Raw genomic sequence first — 20665 nt, 5'->3', positions numbered from 1 at the left:
GCTGGAGACCAGCAACAACTGGATGGCTGCTAGTTTCCCATCCCTGATTTATTTCAGCATGGTACCTTCCCTCTTGCCCCAGCAGCTGCTATTCAGAGGTATACTGCCTCTGAACCTGGAGGTTCTACTTAGCTATTATAGCTCATGGGCACTGAATAGATCTGTCCCCCCCCACCACCGTGAATTTATCTCTTTAAAATCAGTGACTATCACTGTGGCTGCATTCACAACACATTTATTCTATTGCAAACCGGGCTTTCCCCAAAGAATCCTGGGAAGTGTAGTTTGTGGAGGATTCTAAGCGCTGTTAGGAGACTCCTGTTCTCCTCACAGAGTTCCTATTCCAGAGTGGAGTAACGGTCGGTCCCTCTTCCCAAAGAACTCTAGGAATTATAGCTCTGTAATGGGAACAGGGCGCTCCTAACAACTCTCATTGTGTGCAGCTGTGCGGGAGGTTTAAATTCTGACGCCAGCGCCCTCCTCTGCCTTTCCAAAATAATTGCTGTGAGGGAAATCTCAGGTGACACAAGCTGTATTTTTTTTTTAAGTATTTGGGCCCTTATATGCAACTGCAGGAGGTATGCAACTCCAGACGGTTGGTCTGCTGAGCACGTGCAGAGTGCTTTTTTTCCCGTGTAACTTTAGCCAGACGTTTAGTCCGGCTCCAGGGCTGGAGGGGGGGCTTGCCCCGCCCGGCATATTTCATTTCACAAAAGGAGGTTTCCTAAATGTGGGCCAGGTAAGGGGGTGGGGGGGTCGCCGGCCTGCAGGGGGCGGGTCCTCCTGCCTGTAGAGAAAGTGCCGCTGGAGCTGCCGCCCGGCCCGCCTCCTTGCCCCCGCCCAGCGGTTCTGCGGTCGCCCGCCGGCCTGCCCCTCCCTCCTGCCGCTGCCAGCTGGGGCAGCCTCGCACAGCCGCCCGCAGGCAGCTTGCGGCGATGGCCTCGCGGCAGCAGCAACACCAACAGCAGCGACCCCACAAGTTGCCGCCCCGCCCGGAGGGGCCCCGAAGCCCTTCGAGAGGAACCTCCTGCAAAACTCCAGCCCCGAAGGTACCGCGCGTTTCACTAGCTCAGCCCAAGGCCGGAGCAAGTTTGGGCAGTGGAGGGCGATCCCTTGGGGTTCGGGCGATGTCCGCTGGGTATAGCTTAGCCTCCCCCCCTCGTTGGAAGCAGTTCCCTTGGCCGTTTCAAGGGAAGCTTTGCAAGAGTTGCATTTTCTGGAGCAAAGCCCTTTTGCAAGACCTCTTCAGCTGTCCTGCAACCCATCAGGAACCTTGCCGGAGCCCATGTGGGCCAGCATCCTGTTCTCGCAGTGGCGGACCAGACGCCCCAAAGGAAAGCCCGTGTAAGCAGGACCAGCACAAGAGGGTTCTTTCTGCTTGGGATTCCCAGCTGGAGGGTGCTGGGGGTAGAGTGTAGTCATCTTGGCTAATAGCCTTATTCTTCATCAGTGAGTTTGCCTCATTCTCTTTCAAAAGCCACCCCTTGCTATAGAGCTGCTTCTTTCCAAATTGGTTAGACTCTGTTCGGTGCAGCCGGCCACATAGGATTGTATGCAACTGAGTAGGACTGAGTCCTACTCAGAGTAGACCCACTGAAAATAACATGTCTAAGTTAGTCATGCCCATCAATTTCAGTGAATCTACTCTGAGTAAGACATAGATCCAACCCTTGGATGGCCCAACAGCTCAGATTTGGCAGAGCTGCTCCACTCCTAATTTGAGTCTGGGCCAGCAATCCCAGGATTAGTTATTGTGTGGGACAGGTTCTTTGCCTTTGATGTGCTTTCTTCCCAATCAACATTGTCCTCCGAGTGGTTTGCAACTTAAATCAATAACATGCAGCTGCAGCCCCCAACTTGACACAGTTGGTGCAAAAACAGACCGATGCAGAAACCAGCACTATAATTATAATTCAGCCAAAGGGGGCCCTCACAATGTTTCAAAAACTAAAAAGCAGGAAAACCATAGTTGTCACAAGCCCTGAGAAATGAGAATGTTTTGACCTAGCGTCAAAAAGAGCCTCCTGTAGGGGCTGGGGAACCTCTCTGGGGAGAGCATTCTGTATCCAGGGTGCCACTCCTGAAGAACATCTGCCTTACATGCAGAAGGTCCTGGGCTCAATCCCCAAGGGCACCTCCAGGCAACGCTGGGAGAGAAGCCTGGCTGAAATCCTGTGTCGGCAATACTGGGTTTGATGGGCCAAGGCTCAGACTCACGGTAAGACAACTCCCTGTGTTCCTAAGAAGGCCTGTTCCTTAACTGCACCCTCCTTGGGCAGGGGAATCTGGCAAAGGTCCTTCAGTGAAGTTCGTAAGGTTCGGGGAGGTGCATAGCAGAAGATGCTCAGAAGGGAAATTTCAGGAGAATAACACTGTGATCTACAAATGTAGTAGTAGGGCAACTGGAAACACCATACATTAGAACTAGATTTTCTCCATGGTTTCATGTGGAAAGAGGCCTCAATTAATCAAAGACTGCCCCCCTCACAGCCTCCTGACAATAGGTATTTTGGGCGGGGTGGGTGAAGACCTTTCAAGGATCAATCCATGTTTATAGTATGCAAACTTTCCAGTTATACAGAATTCTTAACATTCTGGCTTTTGCAAATAGTCATTGATTATGTAAATGTTTTCAGGCCACTCTGTGTGTGGCTAATGTGTTAGCAACTTTTCTGTTTCTGCTTGCTGAAGAGTTTTGTGAAGTCTAAAAGCTTGCATGCACCTAGGTCAGCATATGCAGACACTCCGACATGTCACAGGTGAAAACAGGGACGCACTCTGAATATCAAGGATATTTCCGCCCCGTCTCACTCCATACACGTCACTGAAGGCTCTCTGTTCCATCTTCTGTGTCTGCAGTAGGCTTCCTAGCTCTGTTTTCCAAGCCGTGATGGTGTTGGTTCTGTATCTTGGAAAGACTACAGCAATGCAAAACAAACCGTCACAGCTGCAGAGAGTGTGAAGCCAAACTGTGCATTGCGTGGTGTCTTTGTGGTGTGCATTGTGTGTTTACATGGATGTATGCTAGAGCCAAGATGCATCCACTCAGAGATGTAACTTCTAGAGACCCCAAGAAGGGAACTGAACCCTGAAGAATGACAATGCTAGCAGCAGACATGAGCAGAATTTGAATAAAGTATCCCTCAAAGGACAAGATAGGGACAGTGATTTATCAAAGACCCGAAAACAGGGACACTTGGAGCATGTGCAGACACTTGCTCATTACAAGATCCTTTCTAATGGCTGCAGATTTTCTTCTAGGTGGGGGTCACCATGCAATTGCTGTTTGCTGAACTTCTCTTACAGCAGTCTAAGCTTTGAAGTCTGTTAACTTGCTAGCAATCCAGCTACCTGTTCAGGGCTACTGTACTTAGCAGCAGACTTGTACAGATTTGTATTTTTTCATATTTGAATTTTGTAACTGAGAACTAGTGCTCAAGTTTGTTTTTTCTTCTGCCCTCCACATCTCCTTTCCTCATGTGTCGTGACTGCATGCCTAAAGTTGGAGACTGTCTTATTACTGATTTTGTAAGTTGCTCTGGGAGCCTTTCTTTGTGGCTGAGGACAAACAATTCAAAATGTGTCAGGATGTAGAGACTGAGGAAAAACAACAAAGAGATGTGAACTGTATGATCTAGGAGGGATCTTTTTGGGAAAATGGGTGTTTATCTCGCAGAAGGTGGAGGGGACATTGTGAGAGCTGGGTGACGGACAACCGAGAGTATTTACTGCTATGCTTGGGATGTAAGCCTACTGATAACTTCCATATTTGATGATTTGAATACAATTAGTAGGAGCATTTATTTATTTATTAAATTTATTAGTTGCCCATCTGGCTGGTTGTCCAGCCACTCTGGGCGACGTACAACTTAAAAACATACAAATACATTAAAACATTAAAAATTCAACAATAATAATAAAACCTAACTCACCCCAAAAGCCTGCCTGAAGACCCAGGTCTTCAAGGCCCGGCAGAAGCTCATCATAGAGGGGGCATGGCGGAGATCATTTGCTGGAATATAGAGACCGCCAGTCCCTTGCAGGCAGTTAAGCCCTGTCTTCAACCAGGTAATCAAGCCCGTAAACACTTGAACCTGTTCTTGAGCTGAGTTTAGAAATCATCCTTTGCAAAGTTGTAAAATTAACTGTCACCTATTCACTTACCTGCAAGTGCCTCAGTCCATGCCATTGGCAACACTGCCCTGATGCTACAGAACACTCAACAATATCCTCACTTCCTTAAATGCCTCTTGTTGACTGATTACATTTGAGAAATTGGAGTTTGCATAGACATTCCAAGACATCCCAGCTGCACAGCCAATGGTGTGTGGGTGTGGGACACCTTGCAGGAAGGTTGGTGACCCACTACAGGGACTTGATTTTCTCTCTGGGGCGGTCTCTAGAATCCTTCCAGCCAGTTAGCCAGAAGTGTGCAAATGAACCTCTGAAAGGAAGGTTGATAGATAGCTCTGATAATTCACATATGCATCTTAATGACGCTGTCCCTACGTCCCTATTTTTAATTTTTATCGTGTTGTCTTTTTATTATCTTTTCCCCATATATGTATGCATATATATACATGTGTGTATCTGTTCGTATGTATATATATGGAAATTGCATTTTATGTATTTTAATAATTGTATTTTATGTATTTTAATTTACTGTTTTGTCTTGTGTTTTTATTCTGTACAATTTTATTATGTATGTGTGCAATTTTATTGTAAGCCGCCCTGAGTGCCCTATTGTGGGATAGAAATATTGTAAATAAATAAATAAATGAAAGGTCATTTAGATTCCCAGGCTGTGGTCTGAAGGCACATAAGGCTGGCACCCTGCTGAAGTCAGGTCTGGTCAGTGTCTGGATGGGAGACCGCCTGGGAACCATATGCAAGCCGCCTTGGGTTTCTAGCATGAAAAGAAAGGCAGGGCAGAAATGTAATGAATAAAATAAAATAAAAATTCTTCCCTTCCAGAAAACAGCAGTGATGTTTGTTAATAGCTTTTTCTTGTGCTTAGCCACTAGGAGCCTTGCCCTTGTGGGTTTTTTGGCTACTCATGGTTCAAGGATGCTTCCAGGCAGGGCGGATGCCTAACCCTGTTAAAACTTGCTGGTGCAGGAGATTAAATTGGCAAGCACCTGGCCTGCCTCTGCCTTCCTAGCCCATCGCTCTAAATGGTTTGTCGTGGGCCTTGCTGGTTCTGTCGGCCTCAGGGTGGGGGAAGAGCATCACAGTTATCATCATTAATTGGCAACTGTAATCCTTGCATGTTTGCAAGGAGATTCTGTACCTTCCAGCCTCCCCTCGTCACTACCAGTTAACACTCCGATGTTTTGTGGCACATGTATGCTAGTTTTCATGGTGGCGGGGAGGAAATGGTGCTCAGGGCAGAATGAAGGCCCCACAACCCACCCCCCAAGTGGCCACGCTGGCTGGGGCTGGTGGGAGACAGCATGCAACAACATCTGTAGGGCCACAGGTTCCCCATCCCTGCTGTAGGCCAGCGGTCACCACGTTGGGGCCCTTCAGAAGTGTTGGACTACAACCCCCATCAGCCTTTGCCAACATGGCTGTGCTGCTGGGGTTGATGGGAGTTATAGTCCAAAATATCTGGAGGGCTCCAGACTGGCAAAGTATGCTATAAACAGTCTGGAAAGTGCTCCTTTTCCAAACATGTTCGTGGAGAAGCTCTTTCCTCCAAATCACAGTCCCAGACTAGTAACCCTTGGCAAGGGAAAGGTGTTCTGCATATGCCCAGAGATACTCTCTCTGTTGTGATTGCTTCATGTGTTCTAAGGCGCAGTCCAGCCATTGAAAATAGGTACAGGGGCTGAGACCTGGCTCATACTTACTTTTTACTATATGATAGGCGACACATAAATTAAATTTTATTATTATTATTATTACTAAGCTGTGCCCTGTGCAACCCCTTTGGATGCTAATGTAGAAAAATCTAAAGATTGCTCACAAACCCAGCCACTAATGAAAATGGGGCACCATCCACTTGTGAGGTCTCCGCTCTGAGCCCCATTGATGATCTTGTGCAGGCCCCCCCATTCATTTCAGTGGGGCTTGATGGTGCCCCATGGGCTAGATCTGTCTGCCATCTTTCCTGGCCTCTGGCTGACAGCAAATAAATCCAATACCTTCCTGTATTTTACCCAGATAAGGAGTAAATCTTGGGGTCATAACATGCTTTCCCCAGAGCCAGTCTGCAGGAGGGAAAAGGGACAACCAGAGGGATGTGTGTGGGTTAGATCAAGGAAGTCAGAATTGTTTAATATGTTTTTTAATAATGTTTTCAACCCTTTTTAAAGGTGTTTTTTAAAATGTTTTTAATGCTGTTTTGTTTTAATGTGTTTTAAGATCTGTTTTTATGATGTTTTAAAGTTTTTTTGGTGCTTTGTTGGCCGCCGTGGGCTCCTGCTGGGAGGGCGGGGTACAAATTAATTAATTAAATAAATAAATATAAATATATATAAATAAATAAGTGGCATGGCTGAACTTGGCTTCAAATGGAGTCTGGAAAGATCATGGTTCACTTGTGCTTCCCTCTTCACCTACAGGCATGAACATTTTTGAGCCAGCACCACCCCCATGCTATCCCAATGCAGACTGCAAGTCTCCTTCGCTTCAAGAAATAAATTACTTTTTTAAAGGTCTTTGGTAAAGCAACAGGGACTAGAAACCCTAATGTATTGTTTTATATATCAAAGCATTTTACAGCAAAATGTTTTGGCTCCCACCTTCAGCTGCTCTGATGAGAATTGAAGGGTCCTGCAGCCCAGGTGGCAGTCACAGGACAGTGGGGAGGTGTCTTCGGAAGTGCTTTACTTCCTGTAGGTGATGTTATCTTCCAGGTGGAGGCCAGGTGGTGTTAAAGCATCAAGCCCATAGATCCAGAAGTTCTCTCTTGTTTCCAGTGTTCTCGGATCAGATGGCCTCTCTGTTGCAATAATTGATAAATCTGAGAGGCGGTGATTACCTGAGATTGAAATGGGTTGTTCCATTATTTTTCTCTCTTACTGCCATTGGAATTGAGTTAGAGGCGCTGCAGGTGTGCTTGCAGTCCAGAATTTTGTGGAAATGCTGTTTCAAATTAAATAAATAAATTTAATTTAGGCAGAAAATATGAACAGTTTCTTCTTGAGCACCACTAAATCGCATGCATCCGTAGGGACCTAGACTCTGATGTTACGACAGATGAATCCATTGAAGTGTCCAGAACACGGTCTTGTCTTTCATTATTGGATGAGTTTCAGTTGGTTCAGCTTGAGGAAGTGGACAAGGTGCTTGGAATGGTGTGGGCGACCATGTCTGCTCTAGATCCTTGTCCATCTTGGCTGGTCAAGGCTAGCAGGACTGGTACCACCGGCTGGGCCAAGGAAGTGATAAATGCCTCCTTGAGTGAGGGAGTAGTCCCTAGTAGCCTCAAGGAGGCAGTAGTGAGACCTCTTTTGAAGAAACCTTCCTTAGATCCAGATAACTTGAACAATTATAGACCGGTGGCAAATATCCCCTTTTTGGGCAAGGTTCTGGAGCGGGTGGTTGCCAATCAGCTCCAGGTGCTCTTGGATGAGACCGATTATCTGGATCCGTTTCAATCCGGTTTTAGGCCTGGTTTTGGCACTGAAACAGCCTTGGTCGCCCTGTACGATGACCTCTGTCGGGAGAGGGACAGAGAGAGTGTGACTGTGTTGATTCTCCTTGATCTCTCAGCGGCGTTTGATACCATCGACCATGGTATACTTCTGGGGAGACTCGCGGAGTTGGGAGTTGGAGGCACTGCTTGGCAGTGGTTCCGCTCCTACTTGGCGGATCGTCGCCAGAAGGTAGTACTTGGGGAACATTGGTCGACACCTTGGACTCTCCATTGTGGAGTCCCTCAGGGGTCGATTTTGTCCCCCATGCTTTTTAACATCTACATGCAGCCTCTGGGTGCGGTCATCAGGAGTTTTGGAGTGCGTTGCCACCAGTACGCTGATGACACGCAGCTCTATTTCTCCTTTTCATCTTCTACAGGTGAGTCTGTGCATGTGCTGAATCATTGCCTGACCGCGATAATGGACTGGATGAGAGCTAATAAACTGAGACTCAATCCAGACAAGACTGAGACACTGTTGGTGAGTGCCTCCCCTGCCCAGATGGTGGATGTTCACCCTGTTCTAGATGGGGTCACACTCCCCTTGAAGGAACAGGTTCGTAGTCTGGGAGTTCTTTTCGATCCTTCCTTGTCTCTTGAGGCGCAAGTGGCCTCGGTGGCAAGGAATGCGTTCTACCACCTTCAGTTGGTAGCCCAGCTATGCCCCTATCTGGACAGGGATGACCTCGCCTCAGTTGTTCATGCTCTGGTAACTTCTAGGCTGGATTACTATAATGCGCTCTACGTAGGGCTGTCCTTGAAGACAGTTCGGAAGCTTCAGCTAGTGCAAAACGCAGCAGCCAGACTGCTGACGAGGACCAGCCGGTCAGCACATATAACACCTGTTCTGGCCCGTTTGCACTGGCTACCTATTTGTTTCCGAGCCAGATTCAAGGTGCTGGTTTTGACCTATAAAGCCTTATTGGGACCGCAATATCTTGTGGAACGCCTCTCCCGCTATGAACCTACCCGGTCACTTCGCTCAGCATCTAAGGCCCTCCTCTGGGTACCAACCCATTGAGAAGCCCGGAGGACAGTTACTCGATCTAGGGCCTTTTCTGTAGTGGCCCCCGAACTGTGGAACAGCCTCCCCGAAGAAGTACGCCTGGCGCCTACGCTTCTATCTTTTCAGCGCCGGTTAAGACCTGGCTATGCTCCCAGGCATTTTAAGCGTTTATGTTATAATTTAAATTTTTTATTTTTTATTTTTTTTCTTTAGTTGCTGCTTGTGTTTATTGTTTGTTGTCTGATTTTATTGTTGATATTTTGTATTTTAACCTTTTTGTACACTGCCCAGAGAGCCACTCGCTATGGGTGGTCTATAAATGAAACAAACAAATAAATAAATAAATAAATAGAGGGCAGCAGGTCTCCAGTGAGAAGATGAGCATGTTCCGTTACTGCACATAGTTTGTGTTCGTGTGTGTGTGTGAGAGAGAGAGGAACAATGGGGAAATGTGTCCTGATGTTCCAAGCAGCCTCTTGCCACCAAGGTCTTGGGATGCCCACGGGAAACGGACAGGCAACTTGCCAGCACTCATGGGGCACCTTCCTCCCTTCAGGTACGAGAACAGCAAACTGGCCAGCTCTGTTTACGAGCTGCACATGCAGCCCTTGGGAACGGAGGAGGACATGGCGGTTGGTGAATTTCAGCATGTGGCATGTGAAAGTGAGCAAGATGGGAAGAAGAACAAGACCTGGTACCATGTAAGGACCAGGCCGGGTGGCACAGCAAAGCCTGTGGGAGTGACTCGCTTATATAGGAGAGAGAGCCTGAGCGGGCAGGAGTCTGCCTGAAATCCACTCTCTCCCCTCCCCAATATTCTGCCAACCCTCTGATTTCTAGCCCCAAATGGGGCTGGCGGTGGTTGCTCAGAGCTGAAACAAAGCGCTCTGTGTGTGGTTAGAGGAACTCTTGAAGAAAATGTTTTATTTATTGCCTTAATCACTGTGCGTGATAGATGGCCGAGGGCAGATGTCAGAAGCAGGTTCTGAGCAGGAACAGTGCTTCTAATTAAGGGCTTGCATGTGCCTTTGATTGCAGCATTTTGTATCGAATTACTATTGCCACTTCTTTTGGGATGGGGGGGCGCTTATTTATTTATTTGATGGTGACCACATCCATGCCATACACTAATCACACTAATGGCATTTTAGACAGTCATAGCTTCCCCCAAAGAATCCTGGGACATTTAATTAGTGAAGGGTCCTGAGAGTTGCCAGGAGATGCCCTATTCCCCTCCCCTGACAGTTAAACCCCTCTGGCCACTGGAGCTCTGTCAGGGCAATAGGAGTCTCCTCTCAGCACCCTTCACAAACTACACTTCCCAGGATTCTTTGGGGGAAGCCATGACTGTATAAAGTGGCATAACAATGCAATAAATGTATTGCGCATTGTGGATGTGGCCAGAACCTGTATCCTGATCTTCATACAAATATATCGCAGGGGTTGTTGTGACTGGCGGCGCTCATGACTAGCAAAGTCTGTGGTGGGTCACTGTTATTCCTGCATTACAGGTGGGGAAACTGAGGTTAAGAGAGAGTGGCCCACAGCCATGCAATGAGTCTGTGGTGGTGGGGTGGCTGGTGGGGATCTGACCACAGATCTACCAGATCCAGCTTTAACTTGGTTGATTGAACCACACTGCCTGCTGTAAAAAAAATAAAAGAGAACCCTCAGTTTGCCTGTGCTGGAAATGAGTGTTGGACTGGAAGATCTTTGGGGTCTCCTGTGCCCTCCAGGGAGGCATCTCTGTGCTTCTACCTTGAGGACTGAGGCTCTCTTCCCCAACCCTGATCTCTTTCAAGGTCTTCCACGTTTTCTAGGACTATGGCCCTGGCGTGCGCCACGTCCACTTCACAAGACCAAAGATGTTGAGACTCTGGCAAGATTCCTCCGAACGTGAGCAACGGATAGCAGCGTCTCTGTGCAGCTGCGGGATTGATGGTGCTTGGGGTGGGCAGCAGTTGTGAGGCAGCAACGGCCCAAGGGTATCAGGGTCAACCTGAACCAATCAGATTCTGTTGGAAGATTCACCCTGAAAGAGGATTTTGTGCATAATGATTAAAAGGAGAGGTAAAAGAGGCAGTGCAAATCCTTGGCATTTTTATGGTGTGTATGTACATAGAGAAAGACACTCTGCCCATGTTTGAAGACACTGCTGTCCTACTTAACACATTATATTCTAGTGCAGAAACATGGCACTGAAAGAGGTTCAGGGGCTAAGTCCTGGTGCACCCTTTCTCAAATTATTCTTTTCCTGTAGACCCTGACCCCAGGCTAGCACCAGGACTTGTTAACCAGTGAGGCTGGCCCTTTACATGCCTGACAACACAGTCCTTTGCATGCTTACTCAGAAGTAAGTCAGTGGGGCTTATTCCCTACTAAGTGTGTTTAGGGTTGCAGCTTCCACCACCACCCCTGTTCCCCATCTGTACAGTGGCAGTAATGCTGACCTATCTTGTAGGGATGTGTGTGATATGAAGGCAGTTCCCAGGAAATACTTGGATTGTTTTTTGCATTGTGAGTGTGGCAGATGGGATGCATGCTCAATATCTTTGAGGAGAGGCGTGGATGCCACAGCCTCTGCAATGGAAACTTTTCCCCGGAGTATACCTGAGCTGGCTGTGATTACATAGCAGTCAGGGAATGGCACTCTGCTGATGCTCAGAGACACCATCTTCATTAGTCCCCCCCCCCAAGTTCAAGGGCTGATCTCCAGCATTCAAATGGATAGCTGACAAGTTCTGGCACAAACTCAGGCTTGCAGTACCCCCCCCCACCAATTTGGTCCCACCAAGTTTGTAGATGCCTCTAAGAAAGGGAGTAAATTGAAAACAATTTGCTGGGTGGGGATTATTGTATTCTGCTCTTGGGCTGTCGAAAGCCCTTTCCAATTAAGTGTTTACAAGAGGCAAAAATAAAAGCTACCCATCATTCACTGACCTTGAGCTACAAAAAAGCCCCGACACGTTTGGAAAGTCATGTTCTTTCACTTTTAATTATGCTTATCATGGCAAGGCACAACAGTAATGGCTGAGATGAGACGGAGGGAATGTTTGCTGCAAAGCAGATCTTGGAGAAGCAGCAAGGGGAGAGAACAGCTTTGAAGATGGAACGCCTGTCTTAAAAAAAAACCCAGAACAAAGTGGGAATGGGAAAGAACTTAAAAACATCAGAGGCTACAAATCTTTCAAGCGAGAAGTCAAATGTGGAGATCTTCAAAGTGGGGGAGAAACTCCCTTATGATTGAGCATGTTCATTTGCCATTGTTGTTGGAGGGAAAAATAAATTCACTTGTTGATTTCTGCTTTTCTGTGGCATCGTGTCCTAGGTCCACATGAGTGATTTTTTTTTGCCATCGGAAGATGAATTTTGGTGTTCTGCATTTTGTTTGTATGTTGAGATCTTCCAGAGTTTGACATGGTATGTGGGAAGAGTAGAGTATTCTGGGAAGGAGGTATCCCAGCATCCTCAGTGGCAACAGAGTGACTTCATGGATGGGGCAGAACCTCCTCAGCTGAGACAGGCAATTGGGTAGGCTTTGGGGGTCACATTGTCAAGGGTTGATTGCAGACAAGGTGGGGTCCCCCTCCCATCTTGCCCACCTCTGCCTTGGTCCCCTCAGGTGCACTTGCAGTAGTAAGCAGAGATGGCGTTGTTCCAGTTGCCAAATAGCCCCTTTGCGTATTCTTGGAGGCGGGGGTATGGTCCAGGTTTAAACTTGCGTGTTTTGCCACCTTTCGCCTTTGCGGACCAAACGGTGAGTTCACATCGTTGGCCCACCACCAAGGAAGAGATCTTGTTGTTAAAAGCTGAGGGCATGTAGGGCTGGTCTTCATTCGGCTGCGCCACCAGGACGCTCCCGGCGCAACACTGGTCGTAGTAGGGGCTGTCGTCGGTGTACATCTGGGCGCAGATCTTGCTGCCGTCAGGGGCCTTGAGGTCTGCCGCAACCGGGCACTGGGCCCAGGCCACAGCAAGGAGCAGAGGGAGGAGGAAGAGGCTTTGCGAGGCCCTCATCTTTGCAGCAGTGGAGGGAGGAAGTGGGTTCTGGCCTGCAGGAAAGAGGGTCATTTTATAGAGAGTTGCCCCGAGTCAAGGCCGCCTGTCCCAAGGACCAAGAAACAGATAACGGTGGGAAAGGGGCAAGCTGTGCTGTCACAAGCCAACTGGCGTAGCTGACAATTAATTGCCCATAGATGCGCGTGGCCAGGGCTCCCACAGAGCGAGCGTGTGGCATGTGTGGGGCCACCCAGATAGGGACATAAGCTGCCGTCTCCATCTAGTTTGTTTCCGTCTCCATCTCTTGTTTGGTCTTCCTCTTTTTCTATTCCCTTCTGTTTTTCCCAGCATTATTGTCTTTGCTAGTGAATCATGTCTTCCCATTATGTGTCCAAAGTATGAAAACCTCAGTTTCATCATTTTAGCTTCTAGTGATAGTTCTGGTTCACTGGCTCCATCTAGTTCAGTAATGTCTACACTGACTGGCAGCAGTTGCTCTCCAGGCTTTTAGACGGGAGACACTCGGAAGCCCTACCCAGAAATGCATGCAAAGGTTACTGCTCTAAGCACTGAACTGTGCCCCTTCCCAAAACAACAACTCCCACTGAAGCCTCTTGGTTTTTCAACTGCTGGGCTATGTTGCCCCTTTGGACAGCAGGATGCAAGGTCTGTTGGGCCTCAGATTTGCCTCCCCTGGGCCAATTAGAAGGGCAGGATCCCCGAATCTGGAGCTGGTCTCCTGACTCAAACGCGATGGGAAGACAGACTGGAAATGAGGAGGAGCCTGCTGGGGGAGGGGGGCGGCCCTTCTCCTGTCCAGTCTCCTCTCTCCACCCCCCATTTTGAGGGGTGAGTCTGTCTGCATTGCTGCTGTCGATAGGGAGAAGTCCTGGCTTCCCATGGCCTCCTTTTCTATCTACCCGCAGTGCTCTGCCTCTGTTTCCCCCACTGGTAACCTTGACCCAATTGGGGGGGTCTAACAAAGCAACTCCTTGACCAATGTGGAGCCATTTCTCCCTCCTTCCCACCCTCTTCAGCAAGTACAACAACCCAGAGAACTGACAACTGCCCCCCCCCCACAAACCACTATTGTGTATCTAATCTTTCCACATTTCTAGTTTGACTCCCCTTTTGCTGGCACCATCTGCTGCCTCTCAAGAGGCCCAGGTGTGGATTTCCCCGGGAAGAGGAGAGGCAGGTTCCCCCCCTCCCCTCCCCTTCACTTCTGGCAGCAACGTAAGCGCACCCTCCGCTGTCAAGGCCATTGCCACTTAGGAGCTGACGTGGCTTTCTGTTCTGCTTCGCTGAGCTTGTAAAGGTTTCTTGTTTTGAAAACCAAGAGACGCAGGGACAGGGCTCACATTGGGCCCTTGTTGTCTCTGCACTGACTGGCAGCAGCTGTCCAGGCTTTCAGGCAGAAGCTTTCCCCCAGCCTTGCCTTGTGATGCTGCCAGGGGTTCCGCCCTGGGCCTTCTACAGGCTGCACAAGTGCTCTGCCCCCTTCCCATATTGTGCCCTGCCCTGCACATTCTGCTCGAATTAGGAACATCAGAACCTGCCTTGTCCCCTGTCAGGCGATTGATCCATCTAGGTCAGTACTGTAGACACGGACTGGCAGCAGCTCTCTAGAGCTGTACGCAGGAGTCTTTTTCCCAGGAGCGATCCCTGGGGATGAAGCACAGGAGCGTCTATTTGCAAAGCAGATGCTCTGCCAATCAGCTGTAGCCCTCCCTCAAAGCACACAGACAATCCTCCCCTAGAAGAAGCCAACTTGACCCCCTTCATAACACAGCAGGCTCCCTTCCCTGTCCGTCCCTGGCCTTAAAGAGCAACCGTCACCACCGCCCTCCCCCCAAACAAGCATGGTGGTCTGTTTTCGTTGTGTGTTCGTGTGTGTGTAACAGCTGGTATAGCCCAGTGGGGAGGAGAGCCTGGCTGGGAGTCCAGAGTCGGTGAGTCCAAATTCCCGCTCATGTCTCCTGGGTGTCAAGGGCCAACTAAAGATCACCCCACAGGAAGTGGCTCAGGGGTTATGTGCCACGCCACCTGTGCAGCCGTGGGCAAGCTGCAGAGTTCCAAGGAGCCCAGTTGCCCCTCAGCTGGCCATTGCGGACAAGGAAGGGGCTGGCTTGTGCAGCTGTGGCAAGCTGAGCAGGCCGTAGCCAGCTGGGGAGGACTAGCCTCAGAGGGAGGCCATGGTAACCCCCCTCGGAATACCACTTACCATGAAAACCCTATGCATAGGGTCGCCATAAGTCGGGATCAACTTGAAGGCAGTCCATTTTCCCCCCATTGTGTGTGTGTGTGTGTTGGTGGGGTGTCAAGATCCAGCCACCCATCTATTCAAACACCAAGTTCCGTATTCCAAAAGTTTGGGTATTTATACATATAATAAATAAATATTATATATATATCAAGAGCAGAACACCTGCCTTGCCTGCAGAGGACCCAGGCTCAGTCCTCAAGGGCATCTCCAGGTGAGGCTGGCAAGGTCCCCTGCATGAAGCCCTGGAGAGTTGCTGTCGGTCAGGGCAAACCCTATGGGCTCCATGGTCTGACTTGGCACGGGGCTGCTTCTGGTGGGGAAAGGCTGGGGCTCCGTGGTAGAGTGCCCACTTTGCCTGCAGAAGGTCCCAGAAACCTCCCCCTATGGGAAGGGCTGAGAACCTCTCCAGCCGCTGCCTCTCAGTGCAGGGACGGAGCTGGGTGGGCCACCGGGGCTCACTCAGTGTCAGGCAGCTCCCTCTGCCAGCCAGCCTGCCTGCTTGCGAGCCCTAGTGTTGTGGCAAATTCAGAAGTGCAGGGTCTCTTCATGAGAGTCACAGCCACACCTCTCCCTGCTTTTTGTTTCTGGGTTGAGAATGTTTTTGTTGTTATGTGCCTCCAAGTTGACTACGACTTATGGCGACCCTATGAATCAGTGACCCCCAATAGCATCTGTTGTGAACCACCCTGTTCAGATCTTGTAAGGTCAGGTCTGTGGCTTCCTTTATAGAATCAATCCATCTCTTGTTTGGCCTTCCTCTTTTTCTACTCCCTGCTGTTTTTCCCAGCATTATTGTCTTTTCTAGTGAATCATGTTTTCTCATGATGTGTCCAAAGTAGGATAACCTCAGTTTCATCATTTTTGCTTCTAGTGATAGTTCTGGTTTAGTTTGTTCTAAAAAGGTAAAGGTGTCCCCGCACTTGTAGCGCGAGTCATTTCTGACTCTTAGGGTGATGTCTTGTGACATTTACTAGGCAGACCGTATATATGGGGTGGGATTGCCAGTTCCGTCCCCAGAATTTGCCGGGTACTCATTTTACCGACCACAGATGGATGGAAGGCTGAGTGGACCTCGACTCCTTTTACCAGAGATTTGACTTCCTCCTTCCGTTGGAATCGAACTCCGGCCGTGAGCAGAGCTTCGACTGCGTTACCGCCGCTTACCACTCTGTGCCACGGAGGATCTTTTGTTCTAACACCCAATTATTTGTCTTTTTTGCAGTCCATGCTATCTGCAAAGCTCTCCTCCAGCACCACTTTTGAAATGAGTTGATTTTTCTCTTATCCGCCTTTTTTCACTGTCCAACTTTCACATCCATACATAGAGATTGGGAATACCATGGTCTGAATGATCCTGACTTTAGTGTTCAGTGATACATCTTTGCATTTGAGGACCTTTTCTAGTTCTCTCATAGCTGCCCTCCCCAGTCTTAGCCTTCTTCTGATTTCTTGACTATTGTCTCCATTTTGGTTAATGATTGTGCCAAGATATTGTCAACTGTAAAGTTGCATAAATCTTCTGTTGTCATTACTTTAGTCTTCTTGACGTTCAGCTGTAGTCCTGCTTTTGTGCTTTCCTCTTTAACTTTCATCAGCATTCGTTTCAAATCATTACTGGTTTCTGCTAGTAGTATGGTATCGTCTGCATATCTTAAATTACTGATATTTCTCCCTCCAATTTTCACACCTCCTTCTTCTTGGTCCAGTCCCGCTTTTTTATGGTATGTTTTGCGTATAGATTTATAGAAGAAAAAGGACAGCTTTTCAGCAAGACGCAGCGACGCCTCTTTCCGAGTCCTTTTTCGTGATTGGCTCCCTGCCTGCTTCGCTCGCTGAGCCATCCTCGCTCCACCCCCTTCTGGTTGCGTCATTGGTTCATCACGGCGCTGACCCCGCCCCCTCTTCAAGGAGGGTTTTGATGACGCACCTTTCAAAATATGTATGCTGCGCCCGGCACCCTTTGCGGCACCTAGTCCGTGCCGGCACGCAGAAAAAGTGCCCAGAATATATTCAGAAGGCTTTCACGGTGCTGCGCAGCAGGGATCCTTTCCCCGGGAGATTCTGGAATCCTCTACTTTCCTTCCAGCTCGGGGTCTTCCGGCTCGCTTTCACTAGGGAAACCCTCCACTGGGAGGATTACAGTGCCTGAAGAAAAGATCTTTAGCTTTGCGCAGTGGCAGTATCGTAGCCAATGAGGTTAATCCGAGGCGCGATTATTGCTAATTGAAAACTTTTCCCAATACCCCGCCATGACGACTTGAAATATAGTCGGCATTGGCAATTTTTGACAGTCTCTACGGAGACTGAATCTTGTGTGTGTCTAAAAGCAGATAAAAGTTTTCTTTTTTTAATTTCTGTTTTGTACCCTTTCCTGCTCTTTAAGGCCAAGAGCGCGCAAGGAATTTAACAGGCAGAGTCTGCTGAGAGCTGTATGCAGGCAACAGGCACAACTAACTGCTGCAAAAGTAGGCGGAGCAATGGGTGCAGTTCCCTACGTGCCACCTTCCTTCGTCCAGAGGAGCAAGAGGCTTTAGACCAGCAGTGGAGGCTGGTCCCTTGGGGATAGTGGGGCGCTGCTCTACCAGCCTCAGTATGTCTGCAGCCAGCCCCCCAGACTTCGTTCTGTCCTCAGCCAGCCCCACTTGCCTGCCTGCCTGCCTCCTTATATCCAACCCTGGGGGTGGCCCTGGTGCCAATTTCCGCAAGTCTCACCCTTATCGAACTCAGCAAGGAGGAGAGGAGGGTGGGGACAGAACTCAAACGAGTTGGCCCTGCCTCCCATTGGCTGCAGGTCGGCCGTTGCCTAGACAGAGTCCAGTGCCATACAGAGAGGGCTGGAGGGCCCCATTCAGCTCCTGGGCCTAAGGTTGCCCACCCTTGGTTTAAGGAGATTGGCGTTTTTTCAGCTGTGGCCTGCAACATGCCACATCCTGGACTTACAGAGGTTCTATGAGCTTTTTTCTAAATATTTCCTGTAAAACCTTTGTGAATACTTTCATTATTACTTTTTTTTAATTTACAAAGGCTGTAGAAGCCAAATTGTGGGGAGGGGAGCAGTTGTTATAACTAAAGGGATAGACACCCCCTATGGTATGTTCATACAGTGGAGGTTGGTGGTTCCATGTTAGTGAGGCAGTGGAATCTGCTCTGGGCTTTAGTGCAAACTTTCAAGGAGCTGTCCAAGGTGCTGCAGCATCTTGGATAGCTCCTTGAAAGTTTGGATGAAAACCTGGGCTGGATTCCTGTGCCCCACTGACATGGAGCCCCCAGCCCCCATTGTCTTCAAGATCAGGTCAAATTAATGGGGCCCAAGCTCTGTGTGCGCATGCGTGCATGAGAGAGAGAGCGTCTTACAGTCTCAGAACCATGGGGTGGGGCAGGGGTGGGAAGGGGACTCAATTTTAGCTCATGCCTGCAAGTGACGAATCATATTCCCCTATACCTAGATGAGGAGTTCAGATCTTGTAAGGGTTGCTTTAGCCATCCAAATATCTATTTAGTTACTAAATCTAAATCCCAGCTTTTCTCTGTGGATCTCACAACACTGTCCATTTTTTCTTTCCCTGCATTTTAACCTCACAACAGCCCTGTGAGGTAGATGAAGCTGAGAGACAGCGACTGACACAAGGTTACTCAGTGAGTTTCATGGCTGATTGGAGGTTTAAACCTGGATCTCCCAGTTATGTGTATAAGCTGCACCAGGAGCATTAGAAGAAGAAGAATTTTATTGATTGATTTATTATTGAAAATATTTTTAGTTTGCTTTTCAGTGCAGATGCCCACCCAAAGATCCTTGCAAACAAAACAAAACATGAAAACATATTTTAAACTGTACAAAATTTAAAATGCTACAAATCAACAGTGCCTCCTAAGCTTAATCTCAATAGTGGACCCAGAAGGATAGCATGGTATCAAAAGCCACTTTCAAGGCCAGGGAGGACTAACAGGTAACTGCTCCTCTTCTCCATTCTCTAGTGTTAAGTTGTCCACCATGGTGACCAAGGCTGTTTCCATTCTATAATCAGTACTGAATGCCTGGAATGGATCCAAGGCTGCATACACACAACATTTTATTGTAGAATCAATGAAGACTCAGTTCTTGTTTTGGGTTGTCTCCAGCTAAGTTCTGCTTAGAGTAAATGTAAATGTACTGCCTTCATAGGGTCGCCATAAGTCGGAATCGACTTGAATAGGGTTTTCATGAGGCTGAGAGGCAGTGACTGGCCCAAAGTCACCCAGTGAGCTTCATGGCTATGTGGGGATTCGAACTCTGGTCTCCCAGGTCGTAGTCCACCACCTACCACTACACCACACTGGCTACTTAGAGTAGACCCACTGAAATTACTAGACCTAAATTAGGCTTCTCTATTAATTTCAATGGGTCTCTTCTGAGGAGGACTAATGCTGGATACAACCCATTGCAAATGTTTTGACCCTGAAGAGCGCTTCTTGAGAACCTGGTTTCATTCAGAAAATAAAAGCTCATAGCAGATTGATTCTGCATTAATCCTCAGTGTGCCCATTTGAAAACAGAGAGAGGCAGTCCCAGCAATTGGGGTGGTGTGTGTGTGTTGTCACACCTACCCAATGATGGGTGTATATTAAGATCGCAAGGGGAGGTGTTTTACATGCATCATCTAATCAAGGGGAGGCTTTTCAAACACATCAAGTAACCCCATCCACCCATCTGGATGGCAGAATCTACAATCAATTTCGATTGAAAACAGGACAAGCATAAAGCATCCGATATGGAGAAAAACTAAGTTTTTGTGCTGCAAACAGGTGTGTACACAGCTAGTATCATCCAAGACTGCTTGGAGTTGAGAGACCACCATGCGTTCTATCACCTTTCCCCCAAAAAGGCAAATTAGAGACCAAACAATAGGAGTCCATAGCTGATGGAACTAATTTTGGTGTTTTTATAAAAAGGAGTGGTCTCACTGTTGCCTTCCTTGAGGTATATAGGGAAAGACCCCAATCTTGCACATCTCAAAAGCCATGAAGAGTAAGGGTCAAGCAGCAACTCCTAGGCCTCACCACTCCCAGCAGGTTGTCTACATCCTCAGGCGCAAACCAAGCTGAAAGGTATCCCTCCTGCATGAGAGTAAAAGAAAAAGGCCCCTCCTAAAAAGGCACCTGCAACCAGTAGTTTTCATAAATATGACCAAATTAAGTTTAACCAGTTCATTCCTATATATATATCTACTCAGAAATAAGACTTGTTTTCAATGGAACTTACCCCAGATAAGTATATACAGGATTGCAGCCTACACTCTCCATCAGTTAGTAGCTGTTTCCCTCCACTAACCCCCACTCTGAAAATATCTGCAAATTCACCTGCATCTGCCCATTAGATCTGCATTTTTGCAGAGTCTAAAATGATGCTTTTAATAGAGGACCCAGCTGAACAGTCCACAATGTCAGCCTGCACCATTAATGCACAATCCTCCCTCTTTCCCCCCAATTCTTCCCCCCCCCTCAATTAATTTCCATCCTTTTTATCCTTCATGGCTGTTGATGGCAGGGGCTGATGCAATGCCAGGTGCTGGCCGCAGAGCCAATTACGCTTACTTAAACGTTGTCCCTTTAGCTGTTGCACCTTTAGCCCTCTTTAATTCTCACCTCCAATCAGCAGACAAGCTTTGCCTCCATTCTGGGGCCCAGTGAATAGGAAGTAACAGCTGATGTACTTTGCAAATGGGTGCAATTTGGAAGACCGCAAATGAGGCACCCACGTGCTTCCCCTCGTCCT

General features: G+C 48.2%; 2 protein-coding genes and 1 non-coding gene across 3 annotated transcripts in view; 2 read left to right on the top strand and 1 right to left on the bottom strand.

Annotated features, from left to right (window-relative positions):
• Nucleotides 1-933: 933 nt before the first annotated feature.
• The window catches only part of LOC133370585 (leucine-rich repeat and fibronectin type III domain-containing protein 1-like protein), a 138614-nt gene continuing 118882 nt past the window's right edge, over nt 934-20665 (top strand). Inside the window, exon 1 of the mRNA XM_061597115.1 lies at nt 934-1049. The gene's annotated coding sequence lies outside the window, so the exon portion shown is untranslated. The remainder of the gene's footprint in view (nt 1050-20665) is intronic.
• SYCN (syncollin) lies at nt 11664-20649 on the bottom strand. The gene is made up of 2 exons (XM_061597116.1): nt 20536-20649; nt 11664-12700 (listed from the first exon to the last, which is right to left on the bottom strand). Exon 2 carries the CDS (start codon nt 12663-12665, stop codon nt 12267-12269), a length of 399 nt encoding a protein of 132 aa, XP_061453100.1. The 5' UTR covers nt 12666-12700; nt 20536-20649; the 3' UTR covers nt 11664-12266.
• On the top strand, nt 17076-17216 carry LOC133371033 (U4 spliceosomal RNA). The gene has a single exon (XR_009759240.1). It is a non-coding gene; the product is annotated as a U4 spliceosomal RNA (small nuclear RNA).

Source organism: Rhineura floridana, chromosome 15 (assembly GCF_030035675.1).
Source record: "Rhineura floridana isolate rRhiFlo1 chromosome 15, rRhiFlo1.hap2, whole genome shotgun sequence".
Lineage (NCBI taxonomy): Eukaryota > Metazoa > Chordata > Lepidosauria > Squamata > Rhineuridae > Rhineura > Rhineura floridana.
Note: the sequence above shows the minus strand (reverse complement) of the source record. Positions and strands in the feature narration are given on the sequence as shown.

Excerpts from the sequence above, each read along its gene's own strand:
- SYCN (XM_061597116.1), bottom strand. The coding sequence starts at position 12,665 with ATGAGGGCCTCGCAAAGCCTCTTCCTCCTCCCTCTGCTCCTTGCTGTG.